Raw genomic sequence first — 22,380 nt, forward strand, 5'->3', positions numbered from 1 at the left:
ATATCGAGAATATTTTAGAGCGGGCATCTAAGGGACGTTATTTTCCTCCCGATCTTTTCTTCACCGGCGTAAGCCGCCCCTTTTTCAACTCCCCTCCCAAGTCTCTCCCTCGCGTCAAAGCCGTAATTTCCTCGTTGTCGATCGAGGGAAAAGGTTTTTACCTCCTTCTCGAGACGAGCTCGAGCGTGTTTCTTATTCTCTTAACCCCAATGGAAATAACTCCTTCCACCCTTATTTTTCACCACAATTCCTTCAAGGTATTCCTATTCCGTCCCAGAATTTCCAGACGAGTCTGGAAACAACAATCTTGCCTCCACGAAATTCAGAGAAACCACTCCCTTTTGAATTGAATCGATCCCGATATTTTCGAGTTCCAGCCATTAACCCTTTCGTTGAACGAGCCGCCGCGTCAAAAATGTGCACAGTACTCGAAAAAGATCGTCAACGACATTTTTTTTTTTTTTTTTTTTTCTTGTGAATTTTATTATCGAGGAATCTCGTGACCAATAAATGATAAAAAACAGAGAAAGATACTCGAATCGCTCGTCATACGTACAATACGCGGCATCTTATGCAGAGACTATAGTATATCAAGTATTTTATGCAGAGCAACTTTACTTTTTACCCATAGTACATCAGTGGCATTTTATAATCGCTCGTAATAACAAAAGAGTTAATTCGTCAAGTGATTGTTATGTATATACTGTTATTTTACTCGACGATCGATTAAATCTAAGATCAGATCGCGATTAAAAAGCGGCGAGTCATCTTCACCTTTTCGAAAAATCGAGAAATTGAATAATGAAAACACGATTTCCAACGTCGCGTGTCTCCAACTCATTACATTCTATATAATGTATCGGCTATACAAATCATCTTCGCTTCGCTTTCTTTTTGGCTTCCCGAAAAATCGAGAAATTGAATAATGAAAACACGATTTCCAACGTCTCCAACTCATTACATTCCATACAATGTATTGGTAAATCACCTTCACTCGCGATCTTTTCGGCTTCCGGAAATTGAATAATGAAAACAACTCGTTGTTGCGTTCCAATGCATGGAACGCGATCGACGTGTTCCAAGAAAGAATCGCTTGACGCCGTGTCGAGCGTTCGGTGTTTCTCTCTTTCTTTCTTTCTTCCCCCCTCCCTTCGGTCTCATCCGTCACGCAGTTCGTCGTTTCTTCTCGCTTCTACGAGTCGAACAAATTGTACCTGGCAGCGGGACACGGCCGGTGAGTAATGGGCTCTCTCTCTCTCTCTCTGTCTGTCTCTCTTTCTCTCTCTGCTCGTGTCGTACGTCGAAAGTCGACGCAAGATCGCTCTTCACGTTTCTCTCACCACGGACGCACCTTTTCGAGTAACGAAATAACACGAATCCCGTTTTATCCCCGACGATTGCGCGCATGCGCGGGAATGGAAATATCACGACTTGAATAAAAGGGGACGCGGGTTATTTATTTATTTTCTTAATAGGCTTGGAGCGGAGCGTTGTGTGGATCCAAGAATGGGATGGGACCACTGTTTTGATTAGAATTGCGGCGAGCAACGTGCCACGGGAGAATTAAACGTCGTTTCATGCTTCGTTCCCTCGTGTAACTCGTGTTACTAAAGCTGGACAACAAGATGGATTTGGAGGGATTTACAGGATAGGAAAGTTTGGATAGGGAAGATGATATAATTTCGAGTATTTTTATTGTACTTGATTGTCCAGTGTGGATTTCAATCGGTGTTAGATCAATCTAAGAATTTCGTCGATGCGATGTAGGGTCTGTAAATTGAGACGGAAAATTAATATTAATTTTTGAAAATCTTTTGAAAAATCCATCGATGTTGGAAACGGCGTAGATAAACCCACTCGTTTTATATCCATCTATATTCACTGATTGATTATAAATTAAAACAGTGACACTCAACTCGAACTCGATTCTTTTCGTAATTTAATCAATTCGCATAGATAAGAAAAATCTAGTTTCTTAAGAACATTTTTGTTTTTGCTTTGAAGAAACATTGAATTATATTAATTATATAATTTACAAAGTTAATTTTTTCTTCCAAATCTCGATCTTGGATCGATCTTTCGGATCGATGGGATAGGAAAAAATAACGGATCGATGATACGATGATATCTAGTTCTCGGAATTCTCGAGAGGATTGCGAGAAGAGAGAGAGGATATCTGATGATAATAGGAGAGAATGGCAATAGTAGGAGAGACCCGATCCTCGTTTACGTTGCCAATCGGATCTTCGTTCTCTTTTGTCCCACGTGTAATCCCACGTATTTTCCAACCAAAGACCAAAGATCTTCCGCGGAGAAAGTCGAGTTGGTTAACGGCAAGTTTTCAACTGTCGGGCTAATTGTGCCGGTATTAAATCGCAATTAAAGTTCCTCTCGTTTAAATCGCGTCAATAACCGGCGAGGTAAGCTTTTCTTCTCGTTCATTTCCTAGATGCCGCCATCATGTCTGCCCGCCGTTCTCTTCAAACAGCGAAAGAACTCTTAATTAAAGGAACGAAATCAGATGTAGAGTATATTAGCCCGTGGAATTTCTATTTTTCCTTTCTTGGATGAAAAACGATATATATTTTCGAAACTGTAATCTAAATTGGCCTTAACGACTTTTTCCAACTGGCATATTCCATTTTTATAAAACTTTTTATAATTCTTCGAATTGTAGCTTGCGATTATAATTTCTCGTTTTATTTTTTTCAAAACAACTGCAAATGGCGAAACAAGTGATGATTGGTGAAATATCTAAGTAAGTATGGTAAATAAAATTTCGCATATTCTAATTTTTGTAAAGTGATTTGTGAAGAATAGATCAATATCTATTGTGCATTGGGAGTAGGATGCTGCTGTTATTGTTATTCTCTATAAACCCAGCACCATAATTTTTTTTTGATCGTAATGGTTTTGATATTTGTACAGGATTTTCTATTAGCATATCCAACCATCGATCGTGTACGATTATTTAGTATCTTATAATTTTATTCAAAAATGAACTTTTAGCTTTACGCTTAAACGATAAACGCAGTTCCAAATTTTGATCTTCCTTTTCCAATTTTTTTTATCTATTATGTCCAATGTTTGAAAATTGTGATTGGAGACGTGTTTAATTTCACTTCCACTTTCGATTTTTTCTTTGTTCAATAAAGATCTATCTTGGGGCTCATTTTTAAGATTCTTTTTCTAGACCCGAATTTTTGAAACCAGCCGAAAGTTAATCTTAATATTTCGATATGCTTCGGCTTAAATAGGAATAATATTCTAAATTCGTTTAAAACTTTTCGAGAAACGGTTAAGTTAAGATAGAAAATCGATAGATAAGCGAAATATAGAGTTTACGAGTCGCAGTCGATTATCATTTATTCTAAAATTGGCAATTTCACGTGGTACAAACAGACGACTGTCAACATAAATTTTGAATATATATATAAAATAAAGAATAATACTTGGAATACACGCAATATTTTAAAGTAATATTTCTATAAGAGTGATATTTGTAATTGTATCGAATGATTGAATCTCGTTGATCGGGGGATTAATTTACTAATTTTTGTAACAATTTTATTAAATTTTCTTCAAACTCAAACTTAGATTAGGTTAGATCTACTCTCCAATAGGATTATTCCCTCCCCAATTAATTCGAATAATCTAAAGTTTTACCGTACACGATGTTTCCTAATTGAGTATAGAATAAGAAAAATTTCACGAAGAAACTGAACAAACTGAACTCCCATTCGATCCCACTCAACCGGCGAGTTCCAGCGCGAGGAGGGGAATTGTTGCACGCAAAGCCGCGGAGAGCTATGCTTCTTGGAGCGTATAGTTCGATCCTCTTACCGAGGAAAGTGATAGCAAAGATTTTAATCCCTCCTCCTGGATCTCCCTCCTGTTCGATTTACATTCCGTGCAAATCGATATATAAATAATATTGTCTCTGTGATCCTCGACTGATAAAGTAAAAGGAGTCGTCTCGCGCGAGTAAACAGAAAAATTACTTAATAATATCTTCCTCTTTTTATCGATTTTTGTATTTTAACAATTGGAAAAAGCGAGTTTCACACTTTGTCGTTTCGCTCTTTCCTTTCCAACTTTCAATTATTAAAAATATTATTATAATTATTATAATAATTATTATTATTAAAAATATATATAAAATAAATAATAATTATAAAAAATTATAATTATTATCCACCACAAGGAAGGAAGGAAGGAGGGGAGACGCGCGTGGAATTCGTTAGCGGTCACAAGTCACAAATCGGAACCGCAGTTGGAATGAAATTTGTTGGAAAAGTAAGGGACGTTTTTCTTCCCTATTCACTTGTCTTTCGATAAAGGGAGCTCACCTCTTCTTAAAAAAGAAGGGATGTTTGCTATAAAGCGCATATTAGAAATTCGAAAACACCTACCTCAGAAAAATTCTCTCTTTCTTCTTCATACAAGGAAGAAACTCCATCTTTTGCGAATTTGATCGAAAAAGATTTGTTATTTTTATGAAGGCGATGTTTTTCTTCTCTTTTTTTCTTTTATACGAACGAGAGATTGTTATTCAACAATCCTTTTCCGCGCGCGGAAAATTTTAAGCGTTCCAACGGACATTGGTAAACTTGCTCGGCTTCCGGAAGGATGTTCTCGCATACCGAGGCGACTCGACTTCGATGGTATTCAAACTACGGAACTTAATGGATTCGGCGAACTCGAAGGCTGCTTTCGAGCTGCTGTCTGGCTGCCGTTTTGTTTGCTCTCGCGTCCTACGTCTTTTCTCTCTCTTTCTCTCTCTCTTTTTTTCTTTCTTTCTTTCTCTCGTGAATCAAAGGCAAAGTAAAGAAGTTGAACCGTTACGAGATCCTGTCAACGAGAGGATACAAAATTTTAACCCTATCCTATTTCATCGATATAATTCTAAAAGGAATGTGCCAAGGAATGAAAGATGGACGTGTCTCGCAGGCGCGTCCCAAAGATTCCGTATTGGATCAAATATTTGCGCAACGTGTCGCCGGCTTATTGATCTTTTTCATCGATGATGAAAAACACCCATTTTTATCCGGTTCAAGTAATTTCGATTCGAAATTATTCGAAAAAGTGACGTTTTAAACAAAGAAACGAGGGAAGAGGGGGTCGAGAAGCCGCAAAGGGAACGTTTCTTTTTTTCTTTCGCTATTAATCGATTCTGGCGAAGGGTTGAGGGGAGAAGAGGTCTGATTCGAAGTTCTCTCTCGCGTAAAAAACAAACAATTTAATATTTATCTAATATTTATGGTAAAAAAAACTCGCTAGTTTATCTTCCGAAAATTCGAGTAAATCCGTATCGACGATGTTTCGCCAGTATAAAACCGTTCTCGTTCGATGCATCCCTTATGCAAACACGGACCAATATATATATATATATTTTTTTTATTCGAGAATGGTTTGTCCAACGTGGACCGTCTCTTCAAATGTTCGATGGTAAACACCGTTCTCGAATTATTGCGCGCGAACAATTCTTGAAAAGAGAAGGAGGGGGAGAGAGGAAGGGAGAGCGGCTCGAAGCCAGAGATTGCTCTGTCCTGCGATTCAACCCCCTCCCCGGGTCGAGATTACCATCCTTGGCGCGCTTTTAACCCTCTCGCGACATTCTTTTCCATTCATTTTCCCGCCAACGTTGTGTATCGTCTCCCTTCTCGTCGAGGGAAGGAATTGTGCAATCTCGAGAGAATCGGTAATCGATGATACGAACGGTCGGGTGTATCGAGAAACAATGAGAAAGTTAGGTTAGGTTAGGCGAGAGATCGTTTGTTCGTCGAATTTGAATTAATTTCAAGAAGAATACGAATGAATTATAAGCGTGACTTGGGGCAAAGCATTGAGGAGTAAAAGGAAGCATTCGTGAGTAAAGTTATAATTGAAAAATTAATTGGTTTAAAACTTTGGAATTTAAAGTTTTGAACGATAAATGTTTGAATTTATTCGTGGCTGTACGATAATTGATCAACTTTACAATTAATTGCCGATCATTTGACGGTTTCGCTTTCTTACTTACGTGAACCCAAAGATGGGTAAAATTTTAAACGGTTGGAATTAAAGTTACTCGAACGATATGTCATTTTATATGTCATCATAATTAAATTTAATTCGAATAATATTTTAAAGTAATCGCTTAAAATAACTTTACTTTTAATTTTAATTATAACCATCATCCAATTCCGTTAATGAATTAAGAACGTTAAGGATAAGATCTCGTCGTGTTTTTGCATTACAATTAATTGCGTTGCAATCATTTTAGCATTCAAAGCAACGTAATGCTCGAGGAACAATTATAGCGGTTACGAATAAATGTTATTCGTGCAATATTTTGCGATAAATAAGCTTAAAATAAGCTTTACTTTTAATATTTTAATTTTAATCAGGTTAAAACCATCGCGCGTATCCAATCCTAATGTTAAGAACGTATAAGATAACATCTTATCAAATTATTATTAAAATCGATCTTAATTAATAACAACGTCGCGTTTAACTCGACGATGCACCAGCCCAACGATGCAACCCGTCCATTTTTCTAATTGAACCGGTCGCCAAGAACCGGGGCAGAGACGCACACGCAGCTAGATTAAAACGCGCGAGTGAAATTACAAGTTTTTCCCCCTCTCCTGCCTCCCTCCTCCCCCTCCCCGCCTCCGTGCTCGGTGGCCTTTCCTAATTACCGAGTGACGATTATTTAACAAGTATAAGCGGTGCCCGCCACCATTTTAATTAAATTACCACTTGTCGTATCCCGCGCCGCAGTTGTGCGCGGCCTCGTGTTCCCCCACTACCCACGCCGTATTACCCACGTCCACGGAATTTCTCCCATCGCCGGATATTGTTCCCAGTTTCCGCCACTTTCCTTCCACCACTATTCCTTCCTTCCTTCCTTCCTTCCTTCCTTCTCTCCTCCCAAGAATCGTTTCATCGATCCTTGTGCCTCCCCCTCTCTCTTTCCCTCGATTACAATCAATTCGCGTTAATCGGGGAAATAATTTTCCCTCGTTCGAAGCCTGAACCACTTTCCTTGGATCGTTTTCGAAAACGAATTTCCAACCACGAAATAAATGTGTTTTAGATCGCGTTGTAACGAAATTCTCTCTTAACGTTCGAGAGAAACAATCGCGTATCCACTAAGTCCACTAAGTGTTAATGCGCCCATTTTCGACGCTCTTGCTTGCGCTTATATAATAAGAAGACGAGGAACGTTCATCCCATCTCGTCGTCAGTCATTATAATCGATGGATGATCGATCGACGCGCCTTCGACCGTTCCGTCGCTTTTAATCGTAGGGAACGGATCGTTCCGTATCGATTCGTTTATAAAGTATATTGGACCGTTGAAATATGGAAGAAAAAGCTTGCTGCTTTAACTCTCGCTCGATCCGGTTCTCTCGTAATCAAGACGTCGCCGCCCGAGGCTCGCTCTTTCCCGACCACATTTTTCTTCCCTGCCCACGCAAGTAGTACTATGACTCTCTCTCTTTCTTTCTTTCTTTCTCTCTCTGCATTCGTACCATTTATATTCTTTATCCGTTAAAAGCTTATTTAGATAGCCTTTTCGATGTTTATTTTAGATAATATATATATATATATATATATTAATCAGCTTTCGAGTCAATTGATTGCGAGTCGGCCGTTATAATGAATCACGAGCGATTGGAACGTTGAGAGGAAAGATTTCGAGATATTTTTGTTTAAAAATGTCTATATCCATTTCGATATCCATTTTTTGTTTCAAGAGTGACGAGAGATACATATGCGATCGGAATAGGAAACGTATAGATGGAAAAAGTCTGCTCAGGTTATGCGCGCGAGTTTATTCGTAGATGGATCGGAGAGATGAAAATCCGGAAAATCCGTGCTCGTTGAATCGAACTCGGTCGATTTATTGGTCGGTTACCAAATTGCGGTTAATTCGATCATATCGTCGGTCACCGACGATCGAGAACGCATTAGTCAACGAGTTTTTCCGAGTCGTTGAATCGATTTGATGAAACTGTGATACGAAAACTTTTATTTGTTCTGAAAAAGTGGCACAAGTAAACTCTTTTATGTCGATACGCCTCCTCTCTCTTTCTCTCTCTCTCTCTCTCTCGTGAAAAATTATTCGCCTATTATTGGAAAAGGATTTTCACGATTGTGGATGTACGGGGAAAATTTATTCGATTATTCGAGAGTGGTGACGTTTTATTGGTTAACGTAAAATCGATTCGGTTGAATAAATTTATAGCGCGGTAAAGAAAACAGAGAAACGATTCGGATACTTTTTTTTTATCGAACAGATGGCCTTGCGAACTTTATCCATGTTTTTTTCGTAATAAAAATCATTCGCATGTTGCACACACTGGATTCGAGTAATTAACGCGTAAAAACGTGAAAACGAATCGATGACCTCAGAACAGGTTGGTGGGCCTGCTAATTTTATCGCGTGTTTTTAATGAAAACTGAGAAACGACGAAGGAAAATATTTTCAATATCGGTCGAGATATTAATTGTAACTACCATTCTGCCATGTATTTTTATTTTCCTCTTTCGCTCTGTTTTTTCACCGTTTTTTCAATTTTGACGAACGAAATCCATCTGATTTTGGACTTTTTTTTCTATAAGAAAAGCTTCACCAAAGAGCGATTGGAAATAACGAGATAAAAACGAGAGATAAATATATGAAAACAATCTCCTAGTAAGTCTATCTATACGGATTGGAAGTGGCGTGTCGCGAAGAATTTTTACGAGTGTGTATGCGCACGCGTAACAACCCGGTAAACCGTAATCTTCATGGAAGGAGTGAGGTGGGAGGAGGGAGCGACGTAAAAACGAAACGAGTGTCCGTTACGATCCTTTAAATGTCTCGTGTTATTTCCACCAGGCGGCAGGACGATATCCACCGTAATAACGCGATAAATAACTTTGTCGTAATGTTCCGTATACGTAAGATGGTTGTTGCTTCGTACGCGTCGTTCGGTCGAGCCTCTTTATTCCAGGCCACGGTCGGTTTATACACGTTAATTACATGTCCCTCGGGTCGCGCAGAATGCTACACTTAAAGTCTCGCTAGTTCCTCGTTGAAAATGAAAATGAAACGTGCGTCTCTATCCTTTGATACAATGAAAAAAGGAAAGCAAGAGTTCCGACTGTTTGAGGTTAACAAGTTCTTTGATCGACTCGAAATTCGTAAATTCATAAAGATTATCGATTGATATTATCCAGATTTGTTATTGTTATTCTTGAGTCATGTGGATAAATGTATTAACTCTCGAATTTATTGGAAGGAGATTTTTCGAAATGATTCTAAACGATCTTACAGGTAAGATTATTTTTAAAATTATGCAACGAAGAAAATATTTTTCTTGCCAATAATTTATTACTATTATTATTACTATATATTATTTACCGATAAATAAGGATTTAGAAAATATAAAAAAAAAGTAAAGATTGTTGGCAAGGCAAGACCAGTTACGTGCAATCATCGAATTTCACGATCAGTCTCGTACCATTCAGCGAACCTTCTCGATTTATATACTTTCTTTTGCCGAGCGTTAAATCGTGCTAAGTATCCAGATAAACACCGGGTCGTTGCAAAATCGCGAACAGATCCTGCGTCGGATGAGTGATCGTTCTTCCCGAGGAAGCGAGGAAAGGGAAAAACGAGCTCGGCAAGATCTGAATATGATAACCAGCCGAGCACCAGATTCCGTTTGTTCATAGGCTGGAGCTGCACCATTATCCAATTTTCTATTGCGGAGGTTTGCACGCGGCGATTGCACGCGGAGGCGGATGGCGTGGGCCGACGTACTCGTTCTTCCCGGCTGGTCCCACCGTCGAGCTTTTTCCCCGCCATTCCGCCTCCAGTTGGGTGCAACCTGCGCTCGAATCGAGCGCGCCAATAAAATCGATATCGAATCGATTTCGTGATTTTTTTTTTTTGTTTTTTTAAAATAAACGTATTACGCGGGGGAGGCCGACAGTCGTTGTGAATAATTAAAAAATTGGAAAATGCTTAACGAGCGATTTCAGTTAAATCCTATGAGTTTATTAAATAACTGGCCTAATATTCATTAGGAAAGTAGAAAAAACAAATTTAATAAGAGTTAAAAATTAACTTAATTTATGTGATGCTTATGAATATTTTTGTAATATTCGTTAGAATAAAAGTGAGAAGAAGTCGGTATATAATCTATATGGGATGCCATGAGTTGTACTTTGTGTTAGAGTGATAAAAAGTAGAGATTGGCTTTTTTTGTCAAATTCTATGAATTAGTGAATAGTTTTAGAATTGGCCTTTGTAATATTCATTAGAAGAAAAGAGAAAAGTAAATCGGTATTATTCCTTCTTTTCGAAATTAATTCATCTTGATTTATCTAATCTACACGATTATTAATGAATTAATCTGTGAATTAATCTCTGTAACATTAGAATGATAGAAAATAAATAGAGATTGGTATATCGAACGTATTTTTATCCAAAGACTCAACTTAATTAAACCTACGTGATGCTACGAGTTGCTCTTTGTGATATCCGATAGAGATTCGTATTATATACTCTTTCCAATGTAAGACTAATTTAATCTCAGGAGTCAGAGACTAACCTAACCTAACCTAACCTAACCTAACCTAACCTAACTCTGATGCCAAGAGTTAGTCGACGAACAACCCACGCAACATCCATTAGAAGAATGATAGAAAAGAGATGGCTAAACGTCTGTGTGCACGCTTCTTTTCAAACTTCTCCCCTTCCCTTCCCCTCCCTCTAACGTATGATTTATCTACGTATGGCTCGATCGAGGTAGGATGGAAATACCTGTACCTATTTTCAAAGAACGTTTCCGTGCATCCTTTTCTTCCCCTCCTCCCCTTTATTCTGGATGGAAGAATTCTCTCGAAGACTTGCTTCGAGTTAAAGGGAGATCCCCTCCCTCCTCCCCTCCGATCGCGTAGAGTTAACCGATACATCCCTGCTGCGTTTCGTCTTTATTCGAGGAAATTTCACGGAGGGGGGCGGAGAATTTCACGAGATGGGAAGAAAGGGATGAAAGGGTTCGAAATTACGGCCACGAATCGATCGACGGGGGAAACAATCCCTCCTCCCCCCTTCGATGACGCTTTATATTCTTCGTATCATCTGTGTGATTCCGTCACGGTTTCTCGTCATTAAAACGGCTTACCTCGCCTCCCTTCCCCTCCTTCATCGTTTCGAAATTCCTCCGATCCGCAGGCGGACAATAAAGGCTTGGGAGAGATGGCGACGCGCCATATGTGTGATCGGCGGCATTTCGTTTCGGAGGCGTTTTAACGGCGCTTGTGGATCGATCGATCGGTCGATAAAACAGTGGTAAACGGTGTTTATTTTCCCCTCCAAGTCCGCCGAGGGGATCGGATCGTTCGACACCTTGGAGGATCCGCATATCGGTCGTTCGCAAAATGCGAAACCTGCCGCCAGGAACCGTCCAATAAAAAGGGGCCTCCCTGAATGGCCGGCAAGGTTAATGCGATTGGATGATTGGCTCGATTAGCAAATTGGTCCGGGTTGTTGGTGTGTAGGACATTGGGATAAATGAGGATATGTCTATGCTGGGAACACGGCACTGCGGCAAATTGATGGGAAGGGATCGAACGACAGCACCGATGTCGTCGCTGATATATTATATGAGACATGGTTTTCGATAGACACGGCTTACGCGCCTCGCCACGATTAACGTGGTTGCCCTTATAGTTGCAAAAAAAAGATATGGAATTCCATTTCGCCATTTTTCCATTCTTTCTCTCTATTTTTAAATCGATAATAAAATTTTTAAATCGAAAAATCGTGAATTTCTTAGCTAACTTAAAATGATTTCACACGCGAATTAACGTATAGAAAACTTTTATATTTTATGTATGTAAAGAAAAAAAATTTATCGGATATTCCGCCTCGAAGGAAATTTTCGAAAGAAGGGAATCGATCGATCGCGTGGAAAGTGATGAAGATAAATCCTACGTGTCCCGATTTATTTCTCTTGGATCGCGCGGTTGAAAAACAAACAAACACGTAGACCGAAACGGTGTAGTAGGTGCGTCATCGAGCGCGAACGTGGGTCGTTTACTTTTAGGCGTGGGTGTCGAAAGGTGTAGCCCGAGGTGGTTCCCGTGGTTGGCACGTGGGTTAACAGAAGGGCCGTATCCGGCGCGTGGCAAAACGAAATTTTTCTCTCTCCATACCTTCATCGATTATTTTCACGCCCATTATCGCCAACATACGTACATTTGTATCTCGTTAGGCTCGAAAGCCTTCGTTTTCGCCTCTTATCCCGCGCCGATCTTCCTCGCCCAAAAGTGGGGGAACGAGCTCTGCCCCTCTCCGCGGTTGGAACGAAAGATACTCGCGCCGCTCGCTTATCTCTCAACTTGACCACATTTAAGCACTTTTGTACTCCAGCCCTTTTTTCGCTCGCCGAACGAACAGAACTGTAGGTGATTCCGTTGAATTCCTTAGCCAACTTAGAATTATTTCACGCGTAAATTTTATACTCTAATATTTTGTGTATCTTTACGTGTAAAGAAGGAAAGTTTGTCGAAGTCTATATCGTTGTTTTGTTCGATACTTTAATAATAACGTAATTATCAAGATGTATCGGTTTACATAAAATGTCATTCGACGTATTTCTTATTTTTCATTCATTCTATATTCTTCTTATATTATATCGCTATTTTCATCGCTATTTTCTTTATCATTAATTCGTTAAAAAATAATTTCGTTATTCGATAAAATCAAACTCATCCTCCAACTAATCTCATTACCGTGTTCCGTGCTTACTTTAAAAATAATATTTCTATTCCCACGACTGTCAAACTCGGACCAAAGAATATAGTTCGAGATAAAAAAAACCATTCGATATTATTCCACGCTTTATAAGACAATACGTGAAGAGCTTAGGAATCCATTCACGAAGCGATATATTTTAAAAAAATTGAACAAAAATAAATATTTGCATTGATCCAAGGAGAATCGCCTCTCGAGTTATCGATAGTCGCGATTCGAGCGCTTAAGGATTAAACACGTGTTCCAGAAGCGGAATTCATTCGTGGAAAAGTATTATGCGTGCGTTTCCGAGCGGTAAGTTTGCTTCTCCCTCGATTCCCTCCTCCCTTTCACCCTCTTCGTCTCTCGAGAGAGTTTTTCATCACACGCGAAAAACAGTGTTGTCTCCCGTATTGTTCCGTATCTTTGCGAACTTTTGCTAGCTTTTTACCCTTTTTACCCTTCTTCGTGGGAACAACAAAAGAGTATCAATGCGAGATTTCCACTCGTTGTGTTTCGACTATCTCAGCTAATTCTATTCTCTGGACTGGAAACGAATAAACGAGCTATTTTCCTTAATCCTTTAACTGAAGGTGTATATAAACAATTAATTTTGATGTAAGAATACGAATATTTTTCTCTAAATATTTTGATGAACAATTATTGTCTCTGAAATATTTTGAATATTTTGTGGTGATAAACAGCCATATTCTAAGAGTATTGTGATTTGATTTTAGTAAAATATATTTTTTTTTTTTTTTTACGTTTAGAGCGATTGACTGTGGTAAAAGAGTATCCGCAATTAAAGGGTTAATCCTGGACGAATTTTTCAGTTTAGAAAGATGAAGTAGAGATGATTTTTGCGTATACGTGACGAATGTACATTAGATAAGATGATTTTATACACGCTTTACGTAATAAAGAGATAAAGATCCAAGGAATTTATTCACAAATCATACTGCGTTCTTATTCTTTGGAGAGATCTAACGTAGTGATTCGCTCGAGTTGCGTGAAACGTCTCGCAGTGCTTCGAATGATCGAGAGCCTAATTGGACAAAATTATCTTTTTCCGATTTTATATGGAGGTTTAATTTTTAGAGAATTGCTTTTTATTACAATTTCGTTAAAAATGTATATAACTATTTTATATAAAAATTAACATTGCATTTAATTAATACAAAATAAAAAAGAAAAATAAAACGTGTAATGTAACTTGAAATGGAACAAAATCGATAAATACTTGAATAAAAATGAAAAGAATAAAATTACAGTTTTTTTTAAATATAAACTTACAACATAAATATACTTACAATTAAAAATATGCAAGTTTTATTTGAATCCGATGACTTGCACAATTTGTATTGACAAATTAATAAGAGAGATAGTCGAATTTATTCTATCTATCTGAATGCAAAACGTGACAACCTCCAAGTCCTCCATTGCTCACTCTCAAAGATCGTATCCTTAAGTAACCGCGCAAAAGAATCTGCGCGACAGACGTAGCAAAAAAGGTTGTTGTTAGCAGGCGGTTAACCTCGAGCGCGAAGAATTAAAATTGAATCAAGTCGCTCTTTTCGACTCGAATTTTCCATTCCTCGTTGAAACTTTTACGCGAGCTGAAATTAATCATCGTTAAATATCTCGCGTTTAAAAATTTTCTTTTCTTCGCCCACGCGACGAGAGACGGGTCACACCCATTTAATTTCACGGCCTCCTCCTCTTCCCTTCGTCTTCCCTCCGAGGGTTTCTCCCGCTTTGGCATCGTGGCAATCGCCTTTCCTCCTTATTCGGCAACCTCGCGCTTCCTTCGTTAGTCCGCCATTTATATCCTTCGTTCAGGGCAGGAGGAGAAAGGTGAACCCTTGGCACGTCAAAACCCCTTCCAGAAAAAAAGAATGGCCTCGGTCGATTGCGTCAACTTGGATTGTTTCCCGATCGGTTTTACGCTCTAATCGGGGAAGCACAATTAGCGGCGAGTAAATAAGCCGCTGGTGTCTCTAATTAATTCTTGGCGGCTCGTTATCGACGGATGCCCATTTCACGCGCCCTCTGCTTTCTAAGTGAATTTCGATTTCGGCCGGATTCGAGTCAAGTCGATGTTGGAGAAAATCGAAAGAGATCAACGACGATGTTTTTCGATGGATGTGCTAATCGAAAGCACGCGAAAGAGAGAAAAGTAGATTTGTAGAAGTCGTTTAAATTGCTTTTCTAATAGAGATCAATATACTTTTCGATGTCATGATGGTACACGATCAGAAGACGTGCTAATCGAAAGATGGTGAAAGAAGGAAATTTCGTTACGAGGAAATCGTAGATATAGAAATCATACGATTTTTAATGTCACTGTAAGGGCAAATTTAATCGAAAACAATTAAAAAAAATAGTTAAAGAAATTTCATGAAGAAATTAAATCGTAGATATGGAAATCATTCGAACTGCTTTTCGATATCATAATGAAAGACGGATGGAAAGATTACCAAAAAATGTCCTCGAGAAAACGAAATAAAGTATAGAAATCACTTAAACTTTTCGAGATCAACGCTGTTTTTGTTGTCATAATATCACGATGGAAGGCGTGCTAATCGAAACATCGTCAAAGAAGGGAATCGTTACAAACAAAATAGATGTAAAAAATCATTCCATTTTTAATGTCACGATAAAAGCAGGTTTAATCGAAAACACGTCAAAGAAATTTCACGAAGAAATTAAATCGTAGATACAGAAATCATTCAATACGGTTTTCGATATTATACAATGGAAAGCATGCTAATCGAAAGATCGTCAAAGAAGTTACAAAGAGACTAAATGGATGTAAAAATCATTCGATTTTTAATGTCACGATAAAAGCAGATTTAATCGAAAACACGTCAAAGAAATTTCACGAAGAAATTAAATCGTAGATACAGAAATCATTCAATACGATTTTCGAGTATCGAGGTATTACACGATGGAAGGCGCGTTAATCGAAAGATCGTCAAAGAAGTTACAAAGAAACTAAATAGATGTAAAAATCATTCGATTTTTAACGGTACCACGATAAAGGCAGGTTTAATCGAAAATAGATGAAAGAAATTTCACGAGGAAACTAAACGATAGGTATAAAAATCATTCAAGCTTTTTCATGTCATAAAAACGTGCTAATCGAAGGATTATCAAAGAAAATTTTCGAGGAAACTGAACGATAGATATTAGAAATCATTCGAGCCGCTCTTTAATGTCACGATATCGCTATATATAGACGTGTTAATTGAAAGAAATTTCACAAAGAAACTAAATGATATACATGTATACATATAAATTATTCAAACTTCGCTATACCACACCATATATTATAGATAGAGTTTATATATATATAGGAATGAATAAGTTGAGTTAAGTTGAAGTAATAACAGGGAAAATGTGATATCATTTGTGGATAAAAGATAATTTAAAATAATAGATACTATATGAAAAGATACTAAATAATATGTAAATGAAATTACATATTTGTTTATGAATAATTTTTAAATTGTTATTAATAATAATAAATGTAAACATTTATAAAAAACCATAAAAAACGACAAAAATATTGTTAAAGCGTTATAATCTACTTTATTCTTACATAAAAAAAAAATTTACAAAAACTACATTTTTTTTTGCAATTAATAATTATAAATAAACATTTTTTAAAAAATATTTAAGTATTATTCTTCGCCACACCACTGATGAGCGGTAATCGAAAGCGCGGCAAAGAAATTTCACGAAGGAGCCAAACTATGGGGCGTAGAAAGAGGTCGAGCCGTGACGAAGATGGCACCGACCGATTTCGTGCACGCGACCAATATAAGGAAAAAAGGGTTATCGGAGCAGAAAAGGGATGGAAAACGAAGGGAGAAGAGCGATCGATCGAACGAACGCCGCGTTCCTTGACGAGGCGGAAGGACGATGCCTCCTCGTACCAACTCGTGCCGCTTTTTCTTCCAATCTTTTTGAACAGGTTACTTCCGGATTCTTCGATTCCAAGTCCTTCACCGTCCCGCATTATCCATTCAATTTCTTGACACTTTTTACTTGCTAGTAATTCGACGATATCTTTTTTATAAACTCTCAAAGTTTTCGTCCCCCGTGACCAACCTCAGAAATTCGCGTGAAGACGTTACTTCCGGGTTTTTCGATCCCTAAGTCCTTTTCCGTCACGTATTATTCAGTATGTTGATACTTGTAGTTTTTATTACCTTTACGTTTGTTTTAATTAGAATAAAAGTTTTCGATCGTAAATCCTTTTCTACTATATATTATATTATATTATATTATTCAATTTCTTGATACTTTTGACTTGCTTGTAATTCAACAGCACCTTTTACGTCTACTTGTTTTAATTACAACAAAGTCTCAAAGTTTTCGTCCCCCGTGACCAATCTCAGAAATTCGCGTGAAGAAGTTACTTCCGGGCTCTTCAATCATAAGCCCTTTTCCACCATATATTGTTCAATTTCTTCACAGTTTCACTTGCTCGTAATTCGACTTTTATTACCTTTACGCTTTTGTTTTAATTACAATAAACTCTCAAAATTTTCGTCCCTCGTATGTGTCCAATTTCAGAAATTCGCGCGAAGAAGTTACTTCCGGTTTCTTCGATCGTTCTTTTCTGCTGCGTATTATCCATTTCGTTCAATTTCTAGACAGTTTCACTTGCTCGTAATTCGAGAGTACCTTTTACCTCTGCTTCGTTTTTAATTACAATAAAGTCTAAAAATTTTCTTTATACGTATATGATCAATCTCTTAAATCGAATTTCACGTGGAAAAGTTACTTCCAGCTTTTTCGATCGTGAGTCCTTTTCCTCTACGTATTATTCAATTTCTTGACAGCTTTACTTGCTTGTAATTCGAGACTATCTTACCTCTATTTATTTTTAATTACAATAAAGTCTCAAAACTTTCTTTATACGTATATGATCAATTTCTTAAATCGAATTTCACGTAGAAAAGTTACTTCCAGCTTTTTCGATCGTGAGTGCTTTTCCTCTACTATTATTCAATTTCTTCTCTATTATTCTTCTACTTTATTATTCAATTTCTTAACAGCTTTACTTGTTTGTAATTCGAGAATACCTTTTACCTCTGCTTCTTTTTAATTGCAATAAAGTCTCAAAATTTTCTTTATACGTATATGATCAATCTCTTAAATCGAATTTCACGTAGAAAAGTTACTTTCAGCTTTTTCGATTATGAGTCCTTTTCCTCTATGTATTATTCAATTTCAATTGCTCGTAATTTGACAGTATCTTCTATTTATTTTAATTACAATAAAATATCGAAATAAAGAAGTTACTTCGATCATGAGTCCTTTTCCACGATATATTTTTCAATTTCTCGACAGTTTCACTTGCTCGTAATTCGAGAGTACCTCCACTTGTTTCAATTACAACACAAAGTTCTCAAGATTTTCAAAGCTTTCGTCCGAGTATTCAATCGAAGTTCTCGTGAATCGACGGAAGGAAGGATTTCGAGGAACGGATATCCGAAGCGACGGATATCGATCAAGCATAAGAAACGAAATCTATCCGAATTTTTCCGCCGATGGCCAGAGGCCCTCGAACTACTCACAATTCCCCTACGCGCATACATCCCCCTACATACCCCCCTCCAACGGGGTCTACTTGAGATAAGACCGAAGGGGATGGAATTTCGTGGACGAAGAAAAAAAAAAAGCGAAGAGAACTCGACGTTCCTTACGTTCCAACGTGAAAAATCCTCTAATCCTCGAACGAATTTCAGAATCGGTGACGAGGTGACGAGTACGACGACGACGACGACGACGACGAGCACCACGGAGCCACACGAGTCGGAGGGAACGAATCGAGGAATCATGGCTAAAAGCGCGGAGAGGTTGCCCGGCACCTCGACCAGGTTAAGAACCAGAGACGACGGCTGCTGCTCGGTCAATTTCCTGAAATACGTTCTGCACATTTACAACGTGGTGTTATTCGTAAGTAAACGAACAATCGCTCGACTCGAATCACGTAATAATATCCAATCCGTTTTCGTTCCTCTTACAATCCACTCATTTTCTCCCGTTAAATCTAGCTCTCGAGAGAGCCTGCAAGATCCTCGAGACACGAAGTCTTGGAATCGACTCGACTTTCCAAATATATTATATATTCGTGTTACGTACGATCGTTGTAGGGTAATTACAAGAGGGAGAAAAACGAACGAGACTATTTATACTGCTAGAGATCTACAGTCACTCGTTTCCAGAGAGAAACGAGTTCTCTCTCTCGGCCCACGACGAGCGAGCGTTGTCAAACAGGCGGTGGAACATCGTGGCCGATCGCGATACATGCCATAAAATGATAATGAAGCTGGAGCCCAGGAAAGGGAAGCGTGGAAAGCGAGGATCGGAAAGAAAGGAAGAGCAAACGCGAATCGATAATTTAAAATGTCGACGCCTGTTCGAGAACGTAGGATTAAAGGAAACGGAGGAGGAACCTTGTACATACCCTCTGTTACTGCCCCCCTCTCTCTCTCTCTCTCTAGTCATTTTTCATCGTTTCTTCTCCTACGCCTCTCTCCTCCATCCTCGAAAAGAGAGAGAGATATTCGGCGATAACGGGGGTTGGGACGGCATCGAGTTCAATATTAACTTTCGAAATTGCGAAATCGAGACAGCTTGAAAAACTCGGTCGATAACTCGGATGATAAGGCTCGATAATCTGCGACGCAATAATCTGGATGGAACAATGCTCGAACCCGTTTGCTCTCATCGATCGCGCTCCCCTTCCCCCCCCTCTCGCCCATCCCAAGTCCAAAGTCGTCGGGATGTTACTGGCGGATTGCTAGGCGGTGTTAGGTTCGATGTTAGGTTGTTAACCGTGTCGAGGCGTGGTTCGAGGCAATACGTGCTCTCCCCCTTTTCTTGGACAGAAATTCGCTTACCTGCTCGTCGCAACCGCATAGCTCTCCGTGCTCTGCCTAGGCGTGTACGTCGTCGCGCGAACGGACGACGCCGATCGAATGGGGAATGAGCAACTCCGTCGATCGGAACTTCTCGATCGGATTTCTCCTTGCTACTTGAAAGTTCGAAACGAGTCGAGTCGAGTCGAGTCGAGTCGAGTCGAGTCGAAACGAGCGGTGGAAACTTGCTAGGGAAAAAGGAGAGAGAGAGAGAGTCGGGGGATAATCGGCCGATAATCGGTGCGAGGCTAGTTATTACGCGGCTACGATTTATTAACGAGGGATAATTAAAGGGTGGATCCTCGGTCAATCATGTCAGATTTCAAATTTTCAGACGACGAATTTGATTTTATAGGGATTCGCGTTTTGTATACAAACTGTTTACTATTTTGTAATTTTCGATCGATCGAGAGTAGACCTGTATATTCGTATATCGTATAGTATATATGCGATTTGGAACTATATATATCCTGAAACTTTCATTATCAGGAGGGATGGGCGGAGGGACGGAGGGAAGGATTAATTGTTAGGGGAGATCGTCGGCCGATCTGCTAATTATCGATTAATAATAGACCGCCGGTCCGTTCAATACTCGGCCGTTCCGTAAAATTATTCTCTGGCTTTTATCCTCTCCCCTAAGACCTTTCGCGTGTCAACGTCTTTCTTCTGTTCTGCGCGTAATAAACGCACGAGCCGAAACACAAAGAGAAGAGAAAGGGGAATGCGAAACGAGAGAGAGAGAGAGAGGGAGTACGCTATTTTGTTTCCCATTGTTTCGACACGGTGCGTGCCCAAGCGCGCGGAAAAGCGCGGTGGAAAGTTCATTCGTCGAGGTAACCATTTTCGTCGCTACGCCGTTGCTGTGCAATTTTTTGAAAGAAAAGACGAAAAAAAGAAAGAAAAAGAGGGGAGGATCAATTGTTGGAGGCGACATCTTTTTTTTTTTTTTTTTACTCGATTTCGCGTGGACGTCGATGCGAATTAACGCTCTCGTTTCGAACTGTCGTAAACATTTTCGATCGATGAGAATCGATCGAAAGAAAAATTTTTTTCTTCCTTTCTTTCTTTTCTCACCCTTGGTTTTCGTGTTCGAAGAGGAGCGGTTCGTCTCGAGGAAAATTGCGATAGCTCTCGATCCTCTTAGCGGTGTAGCCTTAAGCCGAATTAATTTGGATCGTTAATAAGGAATATATATCAAGGCAGCGTGATTCGCGCGATGAAACGCGATTATCTCGAACGGTCCAATCGCATTACGTCCCTCCTCGTTGTACTTATAATTCCGCGCGTAAAATGCGAAACACTCGTGGTGTTAAAAATCCTCTCACGGTGGCGAATACCGTGTATTGAAACGTGCGTATATGTATCGTGCAAGTCCCATTTAAACGAACCTGTCCGGGGACAACCCATATGGTCACATGACTGCACTGCGTAATGGAGCCTCGCGTAATACGCATAATACCAGCTATTATTTAATTACGATACGAAAACGATTACGATTACGATTTTTCACGAAACATTTCCTCTAAACTGTTGAATTATGAATCTTTGCTTATTTTCTCTAGGATAAACACGATATACGATATTTATGATTCGTAAGAATTTTTTTTCACTCTTTGGTCGATTTGTTGGGGAAAAGGGGGCGTTATTCACGATATAATAGTAGAATAACTAGTGTTAGTTAGTATTTTCAGTTCAATCGATACGAAACATTTAAACATTTAGATAATATATACATTTTTAAAGTTCGTAAGAATTCTTTTTAAATTTTTTTTCGATTTGTTAGGAAAAAGAGGTTTCACTATATAATCGTAGAAGAACGTATCACTTATTATTTTCAGTTCAATTATCATACGAAACATTTCCTCTAAAATGTACAAATCGTTACGAAACGACATTTTGCTCATTTTCTAGATATATTATCGTAGATATATTATCATATATTATCATAGATTATCATAGACACGATATACATATTTTCACAATCTTTTCGATTTTTGTTCGATTTGTTAGGGAAAAGGGGACAGTTATTCACGATATAATCATAGAAATCATAGAACTAGTGTCAGCTATTATTTTCAGTTCAATCGATACGAAGCATTTATAAACATTTAGACAATGTACACATTTTTACAATTCGTAATTCTTTTTCAATCTTTACTCGATTTGTTAGGAAAAAAAGGTTTCACATACAAATCGTTACTCTTTGTTCATTTTCTATAGACACGATATATTATTTTCACAATCTTTACTCTTTTCGATCTTTGCTCGATTTGTTACGTTATTCACGATATAATCATAGAACAAGATATCACTTATTTTCAATTCAACTAAACATTTCTTTAAAATATATAAATTATTAACTTATGAATCGTCTCTGTTCATAGATATGATATACACATTTTTATGATATACAATTCATAAGAATTCTTTTTCAATCTCTATTCGATTTCTTAGGAAAAAGTTTCACGATATAATCGTAGATATCATCTATTATTTTCAAATTATACGAAATATTTTCAATTATTATACGAAACATTTTCTCTAAAATGTACAAATCACGTTACTTTACGAATCTTTCCTCATTTTCTTCATAGACACAATATACACATTTTTACAATCCTTTAAGAATTCTTTTCAATTTTTGCTCGATTTGTTAGGAAAAAGG

General features: G+C 38.3%; 1 protein-coding gene across 3 annotated transcripts in view; it reads left to right on the forward strand.

Moving 5' to 3' along the window:
* Positions 1-22,380, forward strand: part of LOC122717870 (CD151 antigen-like) — a 68,692-nt gene that overhangs the window by 24,513 nt on the left and 21,799 nt on the right. For all 3 annotated transcript variants that reach the window (XM_043942353.1, XM_043942367.1, XM_043942364.1), the window contains one exon: positions 18,540-18,750. In XM_043942353.1, the coding sequence (XP_043798288.1) occupies positions 18,631-18,750 (120 nt within the window). In that variant the 5' untranslated portion in view covers positions 18,540-18,630. The remainder of the gene's footprint in view (positions 1-18,539; positions 18,751-22,380) is intronic.

This window comes from Apis laboriosa, unplaced genomic scaffold (assembly GCF_014066325.1).
Source record: "Apis laboriosa isolate Shangri-la unplaced genomic scaffold, ASM1406632v1 scaffold11_cov152, whole genome shotgun sequence".
NCBI lineage: Eukaryota > Metazoa > Arthropoda > Insecta > Hymenoptera > Apidae > Apis > Apis laboriosa.